Source organism: Martes martes, assembly GCF_963455335.1.
Source record: "Martes martes genome assembly, chromosome: 1".
Taxonomy (NCBI): domain Eukaryota; kingdom Metazoa; phylum Chordata; class Mammalia; order Carnivora; family Mustelidae; genus Martes; species Martes martes.
The window spans coordinates 64,834,223-64,853,001 of record NC_137888.1 but is presented as its reverse complement, the minus strand read 5'-3'; the positions used below and the strand labels follow the sequence as shown (position 1 = coordinate 64,853,001).

The 18,779-nt window shown below is 40.5% G+C and overlaps 1 protein-coding gene across 1 annotated transcript in view; it reads right to left on the bottom strand.

Moving 5' to 3' along the window:
* The window catches only part of ARHGAP31 (Rho GTPase activating protein 31), a 112,485-nt gene that overhangs the window by 43,955 nt on the left and 49,751 nt on the right, over positions 1–18,779 (bottom strand). The window contains exons 2-3 of the mRNA XM_080804921.1: positions 7,981–8,083; positions 5,082–5,226 (exon numbers count right to left, since the gene is read on the bottom strand). Coding sequence (XP_080661047.1) covers positions 5,082–5,226; positions 7,981–8,083 — 248 coding nt within the window. The remainder of the gene's footprint in view (positions 1–5,081; positions 5,227–7,980; positions 8,084–18,779) is intronic.

Below are 18,779 nucleotides of genomic sequence, written 5' to 3'. Positions count from 1 at the left end.
GATAAATACTCTTCAAAAATGTGACTTTTCATGGCTACCCAGGATCAAAAATAACAGCATTTATTTAACTTACCCCTTATTGTTAGAAACATAGATACTCCCACATTTTGGTATTATACTATTGCAATGGAGCATTTAGAAGTCCATTATTTGTGGACACATCTGATTGTTATCGTAGAATGTGGTCCTAGAAATAGTTACTATATTTAAAAAATAAGAGCACTTTAGGATTCTCAATAGTAATTACAAATGACTTTCTGAGCTGTCCAGCGAATTCACACTTTCCAACATAGAAAACCATAGAGGGGCACCTGCTAGTTCAGTCAGTACAGCATGCAACTCTTGATCTAGGGGTTGTGAGTTCAAATCCCATGTTGGGTGTAGAGATTACCTGAAATTAAAATCTTAAAAAGATAACAACAAAACACCCTAAAAGACCCAGTGTCACCACAGGATTGCCAGCATGAAATACTAATGTCAAAAAATTACTTATTTAATATGCAAATATATTTTCTAATACATTTATACTTTTTTTTAATTAAAAATTTTTTTCTACATTTTAAAACTATCTATGGTGGCTGGGTGGCTCAGTCAGTTAGGCATCTGCCTTTGGCTGAGATCATGATCCCAGAGTCCTGGGAAGGAGTCCCTCATCGGGCTCCCTGCTCAGTGGGGAGCCTGTTTCTCCCTCTACTCCTCCCCGCTGCTTGTGCTCTGTCTCTCTCTCTCTCTCACAAGATCTCTCTCTCTCACTCTCTCTCAAATAAACAAATAAAATCTAAAAAACAAAAACCTATTTACCTATCTGACTTTTCTTTTCTTTTATTTTTTTTAAGAGATTTATTTATTTATTTATTTATTTGTCAGAGAGAGAGAGAGAGGAGCGAGAGTGAGCACAAGCAGACAGAGTGGCAGGCAGAGGGAGAAGCAGGCTTCCTGCCGAGCAAGGAGCCCAATGATGTGGGACTCGATCCCAGGACGCTGGGATCATGACCTGAGCCGAAGGCAGCTGCTTAACCAACTGAGCCACCCAGGCGTCCCTGACTTTTCTTTTAAACTGAAGTACAGTTATACACAATGTTACATCAGTTTTGGGTGCATTTATAATTTTTTAAAAACTATATTTCTTGGGGACGCCTGGGTGGCTCAGTTGGTTGAGCAGCTGCCTTCGGCTCAGGTCATGATCCCAGCGTCCTGGGATCGAGTCCCACATCGGGCTCCTTGCTCCGCGGGGAGCCTGCTTCTCCCTCTGCCTCTGCCTGCCACTCTGTCTGCCTGTGCTCGCTCGCTCTCTCTCTCTAACAAATAAATAAAATTAAAAATAAATAAATAAATAAATAAAAACTATATTTCTTCACTGCTTTGTTCAACAAATTGTTCGTTGATGTTCTTTGCTCATTTGTTTAGCAAGTGGTTTTTGTTATGTGGTGCTTTTATCTTTTTTTATAGTTGATCATTTGCCTTTTAATTAATTAATTAATTTATTTATTTAGGACAAAGAGAGATACAGAGAGAGAAGGAACACAAGCAAGGGGAGTGGGAGAGGGAGAAGCAGGCTTCCCGCTGAGCAGGGAGCCCTATCTGGGGCTACATCCCAGGACCCTGGGATCATGACCCGAGTGGAAGGCAGATGCTTAACAACTGAGCCACCCTGGTGCTCCTGCCTTTTAATTTTGTTAATGTGTTTTTTATATAGAAAAAAATTATATATAGTTTAGTTTGTTACATTTGCCTCTGGTGATCTTTTGCCTTTTGCTTTTGTTAAAAAGCTTTCACCTGAAATCTGCTAAATGGTAAGAATGTAACTTGACTTTCCTCCTTTCTCAATAGTTAGTCAATTTTGCTAATACCATTGATTGAATTCTTTGTTAGCCTGGGATGCTTTCTTTATCTCATATTAAGTTACTGACCACCTGGGCCTACTTAGGAGTTGTTAACTCTATTTTAAAATAGTGTCATAGTTTTGAGACAGAATATTCAATCTTTCCTTCCATTTACTAGCTGTACAAACCCAGGCAGGAGTGTCTCTGAGCCTAATCTATAATTCACTCATCTGTAAGAGACTATAAAACCTACTTTATAGAGTTATTCTGAAGAGGAAATGAAATAATATTTTAATGTTTATTATATAGTAAGTACTCAATAAATAAACATTATTATTATTATTATTCCATTAATATTTTTCTAGTTTTACTATTTCACTGAGATAGTATTCTAATTTAGCGGTGCAAGTGGGTTTAAATAAATCATTTTAAGAATATGTGACGTTAACAGAGCTATTTCCATACTCCCGAAGGTTTGCTTATATTATAATTTGTTATTGTGATCAAAGAAATCAATTAAATGATATATTTTCAGTGTAGTTAACTTCACTAGGTCCTACTTATGTAGAAGTCAGTTATACAGCAAAATATTCTTTATTTTATTTTTTTAGTGTCAATACCATGTTAGATTTCCTGGAAACCTGATGACAAGTTGAAAATAATGTTGCTTTGATATTATTCTGTTGCTGTGGGAGAACAGAACGATTAGCAATGTTAAGGAATAAAAGTGGGAAGAGATAAATACGGGGTTCGCTCTGAGCCTATAAGCAAGACTTAAGAAAAAAACACATCTCTGAACTTTCCAGATAAGAATTCTTATCTACCCCCAACTATCATAAAGTGAAATTTAGTTAAAATAAATTAGACTCATTCTGTTCTTTAACATGATGATATTCTATTCTATCATATTCTAAGATGTACTATTATACTGATAAGAGGATTAAAACTATGTAGAAAAAGACAATAAAGTCTTATGCACAAAATAAAACAAAAATAATAATTTACAAATTGGAAATATCAAGTGTTGTTGAGGCTGCCGGGAAAAGACCATTCTTATCTCTCTGGAGAACAATTTGGCAACGTAACATTTTATTTTTATTTTTTTTTTTTTTATTTTTTTTTTTTATTTTTTTTTTAAAGATTTTATTTATTTATTTGACAGACAGAGATCACAAGTAGACAGAGAGGCAGGCGGAGAGAGAGGGAAGCAGGCTCCCTGCCGAGCAGAGAGCCCGATGCGGGACTCGATCCCAGGACCCTGAGATCATGACCTGAGCCGAAGGCAGCGGCTTAACCCACTGAGCCACCCAGGCGCCCGCAACGTAACATTTTAAATAAGAGTTTTTTACTCAATAAATCTAAATCTATGGTTTTTTCCTAAAGATACAAACAGAAAAGGATAAAGATATATGTACAAAAATATTTATCATCACATTGTTTTATAAAAGCAAAGTTTTGAGAAACAAAAAGTAAAAATGTCCATCAGTCGGAAACTGGCTTCAGAAATTCATTGTGCATATGAGAAAATACTCTGTAAAAATGGTGTTTCTCTCTTTGTCAGCATGGAAAGATGGCCACATTGTTGAGTTAACATGAGAAAGCAATGATACATAGTATTGAGAAGGGAAAGGGGAGAGGGAGAAAGAGAGATCCTGAAATGAGAGAAAATGATGTCTCCTGAAATGTTGCCAGCAGATATGTCCGGGGTGTGGAGTTTCCAGCAATTTATACTTTCTCCTTTACACATTTCTGTATTGCTTTCATTTTTGCAATAAAATTCTATTTTGACTTGGGAAAACAAAATATACCAAAAACACTATGCGAAGAACAGAAGAGTGAAAGAAATACCCACATATTAACCATAGCCGACTTTGGTCTTTAAGAGAGGAGACAAAGGGTTCCTCTCTACCTTTCCTCCATTTTCCAAACTGTCTTTTACCAAATACGATTACTTTTAAAATGAGGAAATAATCACAGATTATACTCTGGCAGACTCACATGAGACCCATAACTTTTCCTCCTGGTTCCCAGGAAAGACTCCTCTGTAGATTCAATTGTTAGAGGCTACCATTATTTTTGACTTAGCCACTCAGAGTGGAGGCTCGTTTGCCTTCAGCCTTAGATCTGGAGGTCACCTTAGATGTCTAAGGGTCCACAAACCCCTGACACTTCGTATCAGCTGATAATGTTGGCTTCTCCAGTAGTCAACCTCTAGGCCCATGTTTTTTGTGTTTTGGCCTAATTTTTTTCATTAAAAAATTAATGTACATTTAGTAGATGAGATATCGAACGTTAAAGTCTTAAAGAAGCAGGGTAAACTATAATCTCATCATTGAAACAAATGGCTATTAATCTTTGCCCTTATTGGGATGAATAATCCATCAATGATATTTTTTCACTGTTACTCACTGCCTTATGGCCTTACTTCCCCTCTTATCCAGACAAAATTCCATGGTCAACTATTTCTATCACTCTCTTGCATACACCCTCATCTTCCTCACCCCCCTTATTAGGTGAACCTCAATCTCGGCTGAACCCGTCTCTCCACCTACTCTGCACCTCCACCCCAGCAGCCAAACGTTCAAGCCCATTTTTAATGCTATCTCTACAAACATCCTGTGAGCATTTATTCTTTCTACTTTTCCCACAGATGCCCCTATTTGGTGACCACAGAGCTGCTGGTAAGGTGTCCTGCCCACCCACCCTCCACCAATTCAACTCACGGGCCCAGCCTGTTCTTCCTCTTGGCTGCATTTCCCAGATTCTTTCCTCTTTCCAGCCTTCTGATCTCTCCCTTGACTTAGGTGTGTTCTCTCTCCCTTCTCTACCTGCCCGCCTCATTCCCCAGACCCCAAAAGAACTACAGAAGGAGAAGCCTGATGAAAATGAACTAGCAGTAGAGGTACATCTGGAGTCTTTGGTTCCTGTCCTGCTGTGTGACCTTGGGCCGGTCGTTTCACACCTCTGCTGCTTAGCTTTCCCTTATACAATGAGGAGCATTCAGTTAAGTAAACACAGAGATAATTCTAATCCAGCTCTTGAAACAAATAAACACGATTCTGAAAATCTAAAAAAGGAAAAATTTAGCCAATGGATCCACTACCTTACTCCCCTCACTATAGCAACCTACTTCCATTACCTGATGAAGATAATGTCAACCATCTGGTGAGTTTTATTATTGTTATTTTAGTGTTGAAATTCTCCTTGGCCCATCCAGGAGTCCCACCCAATAACCATAATGGAAATCCAAACACTCACCGTGAATTTCTCATAGAGCTCATAAGTCAGGAGGGGGTTGGGCAGCTCCCTAAAGTAGAGCTTGCAGAGTGAGCCCACACAGTGGATGTCCTGGAGGTACACTTCCCTTGTCAGATCTGGACATTGATCTGAACCAAACTCTTGCCTGAAACAACACAGACAGAGACATAACAATCCGGAGAGCATAGGCTCCTTGTCAGCAGCTGCTTGGCTGCTGATGGGTACAAAGACCCTAAACTGCTGATCTGACTCTGTTTTTGACCTTGATCAAAATGACCTTCTCTTCCCAGCACAAGGAAGCTCCGGGAAGACTTCCACTTCAGGTCTGGATCTTCCCTGTGAAAGCTTGCTGTCATCGGAAAAACACAATGCCCATTTACAAATGGATTTCTCAAGGCATTATGTCCCAGCCTAAACTATGAACGGTGGGGAAATACGAACTTTTGTTGCCAAAAAAGCCTGTTCAGATTTCAGTTCTTCCAAAATATTTTTCTAAATGAACTTCTCTTTCTTGGAGGAGAAACCAAAACCAGGGTGTGTCAGATTGTTATCATTCATCTCCGTACACTCACGTCAACAAACTTGTTTTATCTGGAGACTCCGAACCCTTCTAAGCCAACGGAGAGTGACTCCCACAGGATAGTCGGGAGTACAAATGTCTTCTTATGAACAACGTATAGCGAGGTGTTTGGGAACAACATCAGGTTCCAGGCCTTGTTTCTAATTTAAAAACATTTCTTGACCAAGGTGATAAGAATACACTGCCTCAAATAATATATACATACAAGTTAAAAACCTGTTTGAAAGGGACAAATTGGAGCTTTCATATACAGGAGAAGTTAGATTTCTTGAGAGAATTCATTTGGTCAGCCGCATTGTGACAGACTGAACAGGACTCTCAGAGCCGGCATTTTTTTTTTAAGGTTCTAAAATTTTTATTTTTAAAAAGTTAACATGTGCATAAAAGGAAATTGAAAAACACAAGAAGCAAAGAACAAAGTGATCCATAATCACAAGCAGTTTACAGTTTGACTTCTAGGTCCCATGTGTGTATCTACAAAAGTAAGCATTTTAATGTAATTAAGATCGTAGTTATGTATCATGCTTTTCTACACACCATGAATATTTACCATTTCAAAGTCCCCAAACTATGAGTATTTTGATAACCAAGAATACACCACACCAACTCCATCTGAAAGAAAAAAGTGTAATCCTGCCTTTCTCGGCGACAAAGATTTCAGAAAAGACAAAAATTTCAACAACAACCCCCTGCCCGGCTTCCTGCCACCTGCTTCTGGCCCTTTAACAAAGGGTGGGGAAATCCCTGAGGCTGCCTGAGCCCAAAAGGAGCCAGGTGGGGCCCTGAAAAGAAAACCTTGCAGCACCGTATAAATTTAGGGGCATGGGTTTGTTTTGGGTTTTTTTTTTTTTGGTGTTCTGTTTTGTTTTATTTGTTATTGTTTTTGTTTTTAAGAGAGCAGAAGAGCAGAATAAGAACACATTTGGAGCTTACCCATTTATTGAGCCAAAATTTCCCTGCAGAGGCTAAGGTTGGTCCTTTAATGAAAAAGAATTTGGCTACTGCCCAAGAGTTCTCCCACCATACCAACTACTGTGTAGTCTCTTTCAGAGCAAAGAGCAAAATATTAAAAAGTATTTGCTGTTGAAACTCTAGAAAAGTTCAGGCTAGTAAATTATAGCGACATTATGTAAGTACATAGTTCTGTCAAACTCGATGGTTGCACAAACCAATTAGTTTTTAACAGTCATCACTTCCCCAGGAGTAAAAAAGAATGTCTTATTCCTTTTCCTTTTGTAGAATGTCATTACAATTGCGATAGGAAGAGGAGAGGCAGAAAACTAAATCAGAGGGAGAAGACAGAAGATGAATTAACCGTACAATCTATTCAATTTAATGGACTAATCTGCTAATATGAATGTTTTTATTGTTTTAAAAGTCTACCCTTATAATTAAACATATAAATATATAAAAATAACACTTGGTAAAACACTGTAAATATACTATATATCTACTCCCTTTATTATATATATATAATACACATAAAACATACACATACATATCTGTGTTTTGTGTGAAGGTTATTGTACTCTTAATTCAATGTGATAGAAATTTCTTCCCCACAATTCAAGATACATTTTGGAATTGTTTAGGATAAATCTATGGAATTGGAAATAGTTCACCTATTCATAATTTTTAAAATCTCAGCCTCATTGACAGAAATACACAGTCATGCAGATTTTTAATTTCCTGAGCGAGGGAACTAGCACATGGTGAGTGTGCGCACCAACAAAAAAACTCGAATCATCTCCAAGTTCTGAACAGGAACCTAACTGAGCTCTGGGTAGATAAGTGAGTCCTAGTTATGTTGTTCTAACTTGTGATTGAAATCATTTGAGTTCCACTGAATCCACCTAAGAAGGATAAACCTGGTGCAAGACAAAGAAACAGATTAGGGGCGACTGGGTGGCTCAGTGGGTTAAAGCCTCTGCCTTCAGCTCAGGTCATGATCTCAGGGTCCTGGGATCAAGCCCGGCATAGGGCTCTCTGCTCAGCAGGAAGCCTGCTTCCCCCTCTCTCTCTGCCTGCTTCTCTGCCTACTTGTGATCTCTCTCTGTCAAATAAATAAATAAAATATTTTTAAAAAAGAAACAGATTAAAAACCTCAGGAGCTTTTGTTGGAAAGAATTACATCAGAGGAGAGGATTTCCTGATTAGATTAAGAAACAGTTAGGCATCTGAAAACTTAGCACTTAGTCTGCTCTGCCACCCTTCCCTCAACCCCTTCAGGTCTGTAATACTCCCAACCCTGGCAGACAGAGGTACGGACAGTGGAAGGATCGCAGGAGAATTCTTTCTGGGGCTATTCTTTCAGCTTACCTTAGCCTTTGTATATTTGAGGTGACTCCTGAAAGCCGATAGATTCCATCCACAATGCCGTGAGTCTCTATAAATTCCGCACAGCTCTTCAATACATATGGAACTACGTAAAGAAAAACAATAAAGCATTAGCTATAAGTCTAACTGTCCTTTAAAGATATCCTTTAAAAAATCCAGGTAACTTCAAAGTGAAGCAAGTATGGAATGCATGTGAGTTACAAGTGGAAACAATTACTTTTCAATGGTAGATGATATTCTTTTGTGTTTAAAAAAATCATGAGGTTTTGTTAAAGTTTAGAAAAGTCATGTGTTTTAAAAGTTGGTTGGGTTTTTTCAAGGAATTTGAGAAATATGCAAACACTTAGATTCTGAAACCAGCAGTGACCTTGGAAATCCCACAACTCGATCTCCTCATTTCACTGGTGCTCCAAGTGTGGTCTTCTGACTGGCAGCATCAGCATCTCCTGGGAACTTGTTGGCCGTGCAAATTCCCAGGCCCTACTCCAGACCCAGTGAATCAGAAATTCTGGAGGTGGGGCCTAGCATTCTATGCTTTAAAAGCTTTCCAGGTGACTGTCGCATGATACAACTGTCTATATTCTACACATGAAGAAACCGAGGGTGCGGATAAATTTACTTATGTCACTCAAGATTATTTGTCACTTATAAAAAGTAATTAACATGTGGAAAAATGCATATAAGTCAGTAAAAGAAAAAACAAGGCACAAGTTCGAATACACGTTGTGAATTTAGCTATGTTTAAAAAGATGCAAAGGAAAAGAGACTGATGATGTCTACTAGAATATTAAAGGTGATAATAGGTTAAAGTGTTTTTTTAAAGGTGAGAACCACCCTCCGCCAACACCATGAATGGGTCAAAGAGCCATGGATTGAATGGACCACATAAAAGGGATCAACATGGCCTTCTGAATTCCTGCCACTCCAGAAGTTTCTACTGCCTAGGTAGAAATGTCTGAATATGCCGACCTCTCCTCAAGGCTGACCCTGATTGGTCCAGCAAGATCAGTGCCATAGAATGGCAGCTACAAGCATTTTGGATGGCATGGAGAGAGCAGTGAATTACTTGCCACTTTGGCCCCTGGCAGATCACCTGAGGTCCCTCCATGAGACTGCTGTGGACGGTGGTTTTTTATGGAGCTCCCAAAGCCTTGGGCACTTGAAGTCTTCAGTTGTGGAGGTGGTAGGGTGCAGGAACTCTATGAGCCAGTGCTTGGGCTAGCACTGTGCTGCCTCCCCCCAAAATATACCCAATCCATGAATGCCTTAGGCTTAGAGGAACGCCAATCCATTAATGCTTAAGGTACATGATGGTGCTTGCACACGATTCCAGGCTGAGCTGGGCTTTTATGGAAGTAAACACTGGGTTTTTAGACACAACGCTCTGCCTGGAGTCCCCATTACAACATTTCCTTTCTTCCTTTTCTCTTTCTTTCTTTCTTCCTTTCGTTCTTTTCAACTGCCCAGTTTTATGATTAACCAGCAAAATGCAAATTGAAACACTGATTATTTTTTCTATTACAACATTTTCTAAACAATTCCTCCACCGTTTCATTCAACTACTAACTCTAACTTTGGACGCTCAGTAAAACTTGTTATACTTCAAGTATTCCACCCATCTTTCAAAGGCCGTGCATCCCCAGGGCCATTCCCCTCCGGGACACATCCATGTTTTAGCCTGGTCTCCCATGACCGGAACCGGAGAAGAGCTTCGTAGTTATCCCAGATGGAAAGAGGGCAGGGAATGGACTCGGGACTGGAAATATTGAGACGAGAAACCTGCATGGTAGTACCCCTCACTATGAGGGAATACGGGATGGGAGCAGAGTGTGGTGGAGGAGGGGCTGTGAGGGTGGGAAGGGGTCTGGGACCTCTGCTTGGCTTCTACAAGAAGAGCTCTACTTTGATCTGTTTTATGAGATAGTGTTCTTTGTGAGATTTTTGTCTCTTACCCTATGCCGCTAAATAATAAATAAATAAATACATAAGTAGGCAAACAAAGTTCCATTGCTTTAAAAAATTGTTTCGGGTTTTCTTGTTTTTGTTTTTTTTAAATCCCTGTCATACACAATAATGGCCAGTCCTTTCCCTATCATGCCAAGCTGTGGTTTTTGTAACCTGCCACATTTGGTCTATGGTTAAGAACACAGGTTTGGACATCAAACTGCCTTTGCAACCTTGAACAAAATATATATGTCATAATCCGGTTTCTTGGTTTCTACATCTATAAAATGAGGATAATGGTGATATTAACCTCATACCTAGGATTGAAGTAATACTGTAAACATTTAGCACAGATCCTGACATATAATAAGCATTCTACAATGACGGTTATTATTTCTATTTGAAGCCTATTTGTGATTTAAGTTCATAATTTGTGAAATGTAATCTTGGTGAAAATAATTTGTGTCCTCCCATCCAATGGGTGATTAGGGCATAATGGATCAACCTCTTTCCAGCTGACACTCATCGCTACTATGTGGAATGGCTTTTGTGTCCTTCTTTGGTTAAATATTTCTACTTGAAGATAATTTTGCTTGTCTGAAGTCTCTTTTCTATGCATTTAGGTGTGTCTTCGTAGCACAGAGGCAGCAGGATTCAACAGTGTACCAACTGTGCATTAGAGTCCCAGGGCTGTGGTTGGCCTTGTGTTCTGCAGTGTGTCTCTGTGCCGAGGCACACAGCTATTGGGCCATGCAGGGCACAAGTGGACTTAAGAGCTCTGAGCATTCCCAAGAAGGACTCAAGACAAAAGCCCTGGACTTGAAGGACCTTTAGAAAACACTCTCCAGGAGGGGTAGTGCAGGGTCACCAACCATCCTATCCCATTCTCAGGACCATAGCTCTTAGCTGTAGCACCTCGGGTCTGTTTGTTTTAAAGGTGGAGAAAACACATTCCCGGATGGAGCCTCTGCCATAAATTTACTCTGCTTTTGATACCGAGGCCCTAGAACCTTTCATCCACAGCTCTGTTTAAACAAGAGGCAATATTAAAACAACTCAGGGGAGGAGGCCATGGTCCCAGTCCCTGAGGAGTGTTAGCTTTCCTGGATTCTTATCTCAGGCTGAGTTGGGAGATGTAGGGATTCTCCATCATACTCAGCAAGTGGTAAAGGATCCACTTAATCTCTGTAATCATCTAGCTCTAGAGCCAGAGCCGCGGTTCTCAGACTGTGGAACCCCCAGCCAGGTGCACCTGCAGCAGCTGCCTCCGGGAGATTCTCATCTGGGCTAAGGCTGAAGAACCACTAGTCTATAAACATGAGCTTCTCATACTTTTTAATGTGACACAGATCTCTGGGATCTTGTTAACATGTGGGTCCCAATGGGGGAAGAGTGTCAAGAATTTGCATTTTTAAGAAATTCCCAGATGATGGGAACACTGCCCACCTGAGGCCCCCACTTAGGGAAGCCAGGGTCTAAGGGTAATACTGGTGCAGGGTGCTGTGGGGGGCTACTAAAAGTTCAGTCTCAGAGTCTCAGATCTCTTTAGACCATTGTCCCTAGGGTCCAACCAAATTAGGGACACCCTCGGATTCTGGACAGGATAGAAGTTTGACACCAAATAGCTGAATGGTGATAGATGGAAAGAAAGCTTTCACTGCCACTTTGGGCATGGGAAGGAGTGATGCTAGCTAGAGTCCCAGAGCTACTTCTGTAGGATTTATCACGGACCCAAAGAACTTGAAGTCTCCTACAGAGATCCACACAGATGCTGATTATGATATAATGTTATAACTTCTTTGAACTGTTTCACTGAAGGTTCTTGAAGACCCTTTTTTGTTTTGTTTCTCCTGGATCAGCAATCTCAAATGTTACATTTTAAATGTGAGCACAAAATAAATCTTGAGGTAGTTTCTGGTGGGAAAGAAAACTCTGCCTTTGATTTATGCCTTACAATTGACACAACATTTTAAAGTCCTTTGTCTCGTTTGATCCAATCTGGTACAACTAAAAGACATTTGATACTTATACATAATATGGTGCACTTCTTTTCTCAATTCCTAGCCTCTTCGAGGGCAGAAGGGGTTAGGAAGAAAAGGCCCGCAGTTAAATCATTTCTCTGAGTACTCCTAGAAGTAATGTCTGCTAAGCTGCCCTGGTTCCCTTTGTGGCCAGGACCTGATCAGATCTGGAGACAGAGATTGGAACAAGCAGTTTGGTTTGCTTACTGATTTGCTCCTGGCGGCCATATGATTTCATAGTTCAAAGTGCATTTGGGTTTTAGGAAAACATGGTCCTCTTTCCTCTCTGTTCTGGATTTTTGTTAAGGTCTTCTACTAATCGGATTTCATCCCCTCTCTGGGTCCTGCATTCCTAATCTTGAAAGTGAAGTTAATGGTGTATACACACAGTGGAATCCTGGTCAGCCATAAAAAAAGAATAGTATGGCATATGGGTGACAGAAGCCAAACTATATACATTCTGTACACTTCCGTTTATATTAGCAAGTGCACACTAATTTATAGTAGGAGAAAGCAGGGGAGAGGCAGGAGGTAGGAATTGCGAAGGAGTCAGGGAAACTTCCAGGAGTGAAGGATAGTTTCATCATCTTGACTGAGGTGCTAGAAAGGACCAAGGGCCACTTGGGTGGGTGCAGAAGAATTGATACTTGCAGGAGGAAGGTAAAAGAGTGAGGGAGACAAGCCCTGAACAAGGAAGAAATTCTCTGAGACTGCTGATGTGTGTAGGGTAGAGAGTGAGGTATTTAAGCAGCATTGCTATGCTGTGAATGAGGTGGCCCTATGGCATTGTTTTTCATGAGATGGAGTAAAGAATTCGTTTGCTTTTCCATTATTCTTGGCTGTCAGCAGAGAACTTCCTAGCTCCCCCCCACCCCCGGGGAATCTAAGAGCTGTCCCAGTGGCTCCGGAAAATCTCTCTCTCTGCTAGCTCCTGCTCTTTCTTTCTGTCCTGCAACTCAGGTTATTTGTGCCATGCTCCCCTCTAGCCTCTGTGAGTCTCAGCTTGCCTAGAGGTTGCCGTCCCCCGCAATTTCCCCTCTGATTCTTCTTCCTCCCCTTGTAACTTCTTTCTACTCTCTTCCTCCTGGTCTAATGTCGTGTTAAAGAAAAGTTTCAAAATGTGTGGTATTGATTTTATTTATTTTTAAAGATTTATTTATTTGAGAAAGAGAGAAAAAGAGAGTTCAGGACAAGGGTAGGGGAAGAGGGACAGGATCTCAAGCAGACTCTGCCCTGACCATGGAGACAACCAGAGCTTGATCTCACGACCCTGAGATCATGACCTGAGCCAAAACCAAGAGTCAGATGCTCAACCTACTGAGCCACCCAGGCACACCTGTGTGGTATTAATTTTAAGAAGTATAATGTTCTTTGTTCTTTAAAAAAGCAAATTAACCGCCTTCTAATTTTCTAAAGACAAAAATTTTAAATATATTCAGGCTTTGACATGTTTTCCTTAGAGGAAAGCTGGTTTTTTTTTGTTTTGTTTTGTTTTCATCTTTAAAATATTCAGATATAATTCAAATGCTGTAAAACTCACCCTTTCAAAGCATATACTTAAGTGGTTTGGAGTATATTTCAGATTTAAGCAACCATCACATTTCAGAACATTTTCATTATTTCAATTCTAGGATATTTCCATATAGGCAAGCTTATTTCATTGAAGTAATTTTTGTAATAGTATAAGATTGTCCATCAGTAGGAGGCTGCTTATATAAATATAGAACATCCACTTAGTGAAATACTACACAGTTATTAAAAAGAATGAGAAAACTTTCATGGACCGATAGAGAGTGGTCTCCAAGGTACATTGTCGAGCAAAAAAAAAACAAGGGGAAGACAAGCATGACAGTATGCTAGCATCTGTTTTTTTAAAAAGAGAGACTAGAAGAATAGACATGCAATTCATTTGTATATGCATTAAATATTTGTGGAAGGACACATAAGGAAGTCATAAGTTTAGCTGCCTACAGAAGGACCCAGGGATGGGCTAAGGGTGTAAGAGGGAGACTTCTCACTATAAGAAAAAAAGTGTCATGAAAAATGAAATTTAATAACAACAAAAACTGAAATTTAACAAATATTTACTACAAGCCTACCCTCATCCAGCTATTTGGTAAAGCGATAGTAACCAAAACAGTATGGTACTGGCATAAATACAGACAGACTGACCAATGGAACAGAAGCGAGAGCCTAGAATAAACCCAAGTATGTACAGTCAACTAATATTCGGCAAGAGAGCCAAGAATACTTAATAGAGAAAAGACAGTTTCTTCAATAAATGGTGCTGGTAAATCGGATACTCACATGTAAAAAAATGAAACCAGACCCCCATCCTACACTACTTACAAAAATCAACTTGAAATGAATTAAGTTTCAATGTAAGACCTGAAACTCTCAGAAGAAAACAGGGAAAAATTTCCCTGACGTAGGTCTTGGCAATAAGTTTTTGGAGATGATACATAAAGCACAAACAACATTAATCAAAAATAAACAAGTAGGACTACCTGAAACTAAAAAGCTTCTGCACAGCAAAAGAAATAATCAACAAGTGAAAGGACAAGCTACAGAATGGGAAAAACTATTTGCAAATCACATATCTGATTAGGGGCTAATATCCGAAGTATGCAAAGAACAATAACTCAAAAGCAAAAAAAAAAAAAAAAAAAAAAACCAAACAAAAAACAGAAACAAAAATAAATAAACTAAAAAACAAAACACCAAAAAATTCAATTAAAAAATGGATGAAAGACCTGAATAGACATTTCTCCAAAGAAGACATATGAAAGGCCAACAGACAGATGAAAAGATATTCAACACCACTCATCATTAGGGAAATGCAAATCAACACCACAATGAGGCATCGCCTCATGCCTGTTAGAATGGCCATCATGAAAAAAATATTTTTGTGTGTGTGGATGCGGAGAAAAAAGAAACTTGTGCACTGTTGGTGGGATTGCAAATTGGTACAGCCACTATGGAAAACAGCATGCAGGGTTTAAAAAAAAAAAATAGAACTACCATATGATCCAGCAATCCCACTTTTGGGTTATTTCCAAAGGAAATGAAAATACTAACTTCAAAAAGATATCTGCACCTGCCTGTTCACAGCAGCATTATTTACAATAGCCAAGACATGAAAACAACCCAAGTGTCCATCAGTGGATTGTACACACACACACACACACACACACACACTCTCTCTCTCTCTCTCTCAGGAATATTTTTCAGCCACAAGAAAGAAGGAAATCCTGCCATTTGCAATAATATAGGTAGACCTGGAGAGCTTGTTGCCAAGTGAAATAAATCAGCAGAGGACAAATACTGTATGAATCCACTTACCTGTGGAATCTTAAAAACAAAACTAAACAAAACAAAACTCCTAGAGAGAGAGATCAGAATTGAAGTTACCAGATGCAGAAAGTAGGGGAAGAGGAAATTGGAGAAAGGTGGTCAAAAGACTTCCAGTTACAAGACAAACAGGGATATAACATTCAGCATGATGACTCCAGTTGATGCTGCCATATGACATGCAAGAAAGTTGTTAAGAGAGTAAATCCTAAGAGTTCCCACTACAGAGAAATTTTTTTTTCTTTTCTGCTTTCTCTTTTTATCCTAGCTATAGGAGAGGACGGATGTTAACTAAACACATTGCTGTCATCATTTCACACTATATGCAAGTCAAACCATTATTCTGTACACCTTAAACTCATACAGTAATGTCAATTATATCTAAAAAAAGACTAGAACAAAGTTTTAATGAATTCCAAAAAAGCTGGTAGTATAAACAAGCTGGAAAGCAAGAAACAAATCAAAAACCACATAGTGATGGTCTCTCTACACACTGAAATGTTAATAGTAGTTACCTCTAGGAGGTAGAAGCCAAATGATTTTTGCTTTGTTGTATTTTAAACTTTGCTTTTTTGAGTTTTCTGTAATGAGGATCAGGTAGAAATAGTTTTTTGTTTTTTTTTTTAAAGAAAGACCTAGGTTTTTGAAAAACAAATTTCACTGAAGAAACCAGAGGGCCTTCTGAAGTCCGTGAGGCAATTTCTAAATGTTGAAATCGTCTCTGATGACCCCACTGAGATAATTACTCCTTGTTAAATAGAGGTATTTACCTAACCGGCTGGCCTGGTGTGGCCAAGGACTAGCTCCGTTTGGGAGCTGGGCTCGTGATGGCGGACTGCATCCTGGAGCCTCCTCCCTTTTCCACTTTCATGGTCTCAGATACTAAGTTAAGTCCGCTCTTTCCTGTAGAATTGCCCAGATCTTCCCTCTGGTGCATACCCTGATCCACCCCAGCTGTTGTCAGTGCACCCCCTCCTTCCTGGTGACAATGATTCTCAGTCAAACGTGTAGAGAAGCCATCTAGCCCAAAGGACGAAAAGGTAAGACCTTTGTCCTCAGGAAGACAAGAAAGGAATGCAACTCACTGTGCACCTTCTTTATGCTGATCTCTGAGCTCTACACTTTCACCCATTGTTTGCACCCAAGGCACAACCACCTTATGGGGGAGATATTCATCCCTTCTTGATAAACGAGGAAGCTGAAGCTCAAAGGTGTTAAGCAACCTGGCCGATATGAAAATATCAAGCAAACTATGTTAAGGGCTCTAGAGAGGCACAAAAAATGTGATAGAAGTCCTTCTAAAGAGATTACATGTGGTGGGGGAGGTCAGGCAGGGCTTTGGGGTGCTGACCAAAAGAGGAGATTGTGTGCATTTATAGGGTGCCGACAGTACAGGGGGACCACACTACAGGCTTCTGGGACAGGTTCCTCACCCCGAAGGGCTCACATGTGGGATATAAGTGGATAAAGATGGACCAATCCAGGCTAGGCCATAAGAGGTCTTGACCGCTGGTTTGAGGGGGTGACGGGAGACGCTGTGATGCGATACGATACAACGTGAGGTCATGTATATAATGTATACTATAAGACATGCGGAATGCTTGGTTAAGCGTCTGGCATATAATAAGCACTTAATAAATGCCACCCACTTTTTGGTGCAGGGAATGGTATAAACAAGGTGGGAAAGCAAGAAACAATGTGGTGAATTCCAGGAATGCTGACTAGACCAGTCTGGTGGAAAAGCGTTCAGGTAAACTGGGGGAGTTTTTAATGACAGCCCAGGAAGACTGTGTTCCATTTTGATCTCCACTGCCAGACAAATCTTTCTAAAACACTAACTGGATGGTAAAGCTCCCTTCCTCTTGAACATTCAGTGGCTCCCTGTTGCCTCAAGGAGGATGTCCAATCACAGCAGCTCGAGGGACAGACTCTCTCAGCTGCCTCATCAGGGCTAACCATTGAATTCTTCTTGCCAAGCCCTTTGAGAAAGCTGGGCAGGGGGAGGAGATACTATGAGGGGAAAGACTTCTCCCAAACCTATTGCTCCAAAAAGAAAAAAATGGAAGTTAATGGAGAGGGCCCTTTATGCTTTGTTGAGGATGAAAGAGAAGGGGAGAAGGAGAAGGCTCACTCTTTTTTAGCTGATTTCTGAAATTTCTCTAGTGCCTTTCTGACTCAGAGGTAAAAGGCTGGTTGAGGGCAGGGAAATATCTGGGACTCCACATCATCAGTGAGTTAGTGGGCAAGTGGAAACAGCCTCAGAGGGGCTGGCGGTAAGGTGGAGGAGGGAGGAGGCTCTGGCCTCAAGAAGGACAGTACTGAGTAGAGACAAGGGGAGGGACAGGATGAGGCTGCATTCAGGGAAAACAAATCTCCCAGGAGCCCCTCCATGGCCTGGGGCTTAGCTGGCCCGGTTCACCTTGCACAAAGGAATAGTACAGAAGGACCTTGTCCCATTGCTGAAAATGGAGGCTTCTGGGCTGTGTGTCATTTGTAGACTTTTTAAACACTCATCTTTCCTACTGTCTGACTTTGTTCCCAGGCTATTTGTGGGGCAGGCATCACTTACTCCATGGGGCTGACCTTTTAGTCACACCCCAGTCTACTCCCAGGCCCAGCCTGTGAGCACCACTTTCCTTTCCATTGTCAACAAATCATTCAAATCCTCAATTTAACTGCATGAAGGGCACAGTCAGCCTCGGTCACCTGATCAAGGTTTTAGTTTCTGGACCAGCACGCCCTCTTCCTTGCCACCTGCTTCTAAGGATGCCATGGATAGAGGCTCTACCTTGGTCACACGTGAAGAAGATGAACTCATATGCCTCCAGGGAGAGTCCCGGGGGAGAAGGGATAGTGCTGAGGAGGTTAACAAAAGATAAACAGGGAAAGTAAACCTGTTTCTTGAATAGTATGCTTCACTAACACCAATCATCTTAAGAACGAGGATAATGAGACTTTCTTCCCTCAGCTGAGTGTATCCGGCTGACATTTTTTTATTTTTTGCATGCCTAGTGGGTGGTCATGGGATGCGCTCATCAAATGCTATGTGGAGTATCATGCTTAATGATTTAATTCTCACAACCCTGTCTTGGAGGCATACCTATTCCTATTTTATAGATGGGCAACTCAGATGCTAGGTAGTTGGATGATTTGCCCACGGTTGAACAGCTAGTGGCAAAAATAGGGTGCCATTACAAGCCTGTTCAAGACCAAAGTTCATGCACTTTCCAGGACATTTTATAAATATGACCTCCAAGCTAGGGAAACTGAGGCACAGCCCAGGCATGGGGAAGACCAGAAAGCAGCAGGAAGAAGAGGTGATTTCCTGTCCAAGAGCAACCTGATGATGGACAAGGATGTAAAACAATGAGTTAAGAAAGCTGAGTTTTCATCCTGACCCCCAAATACCAGATTTCAGACTTTCGAGGAGAGTAACTGTTCCCCTTTTGAATTCTCCCACAGGTA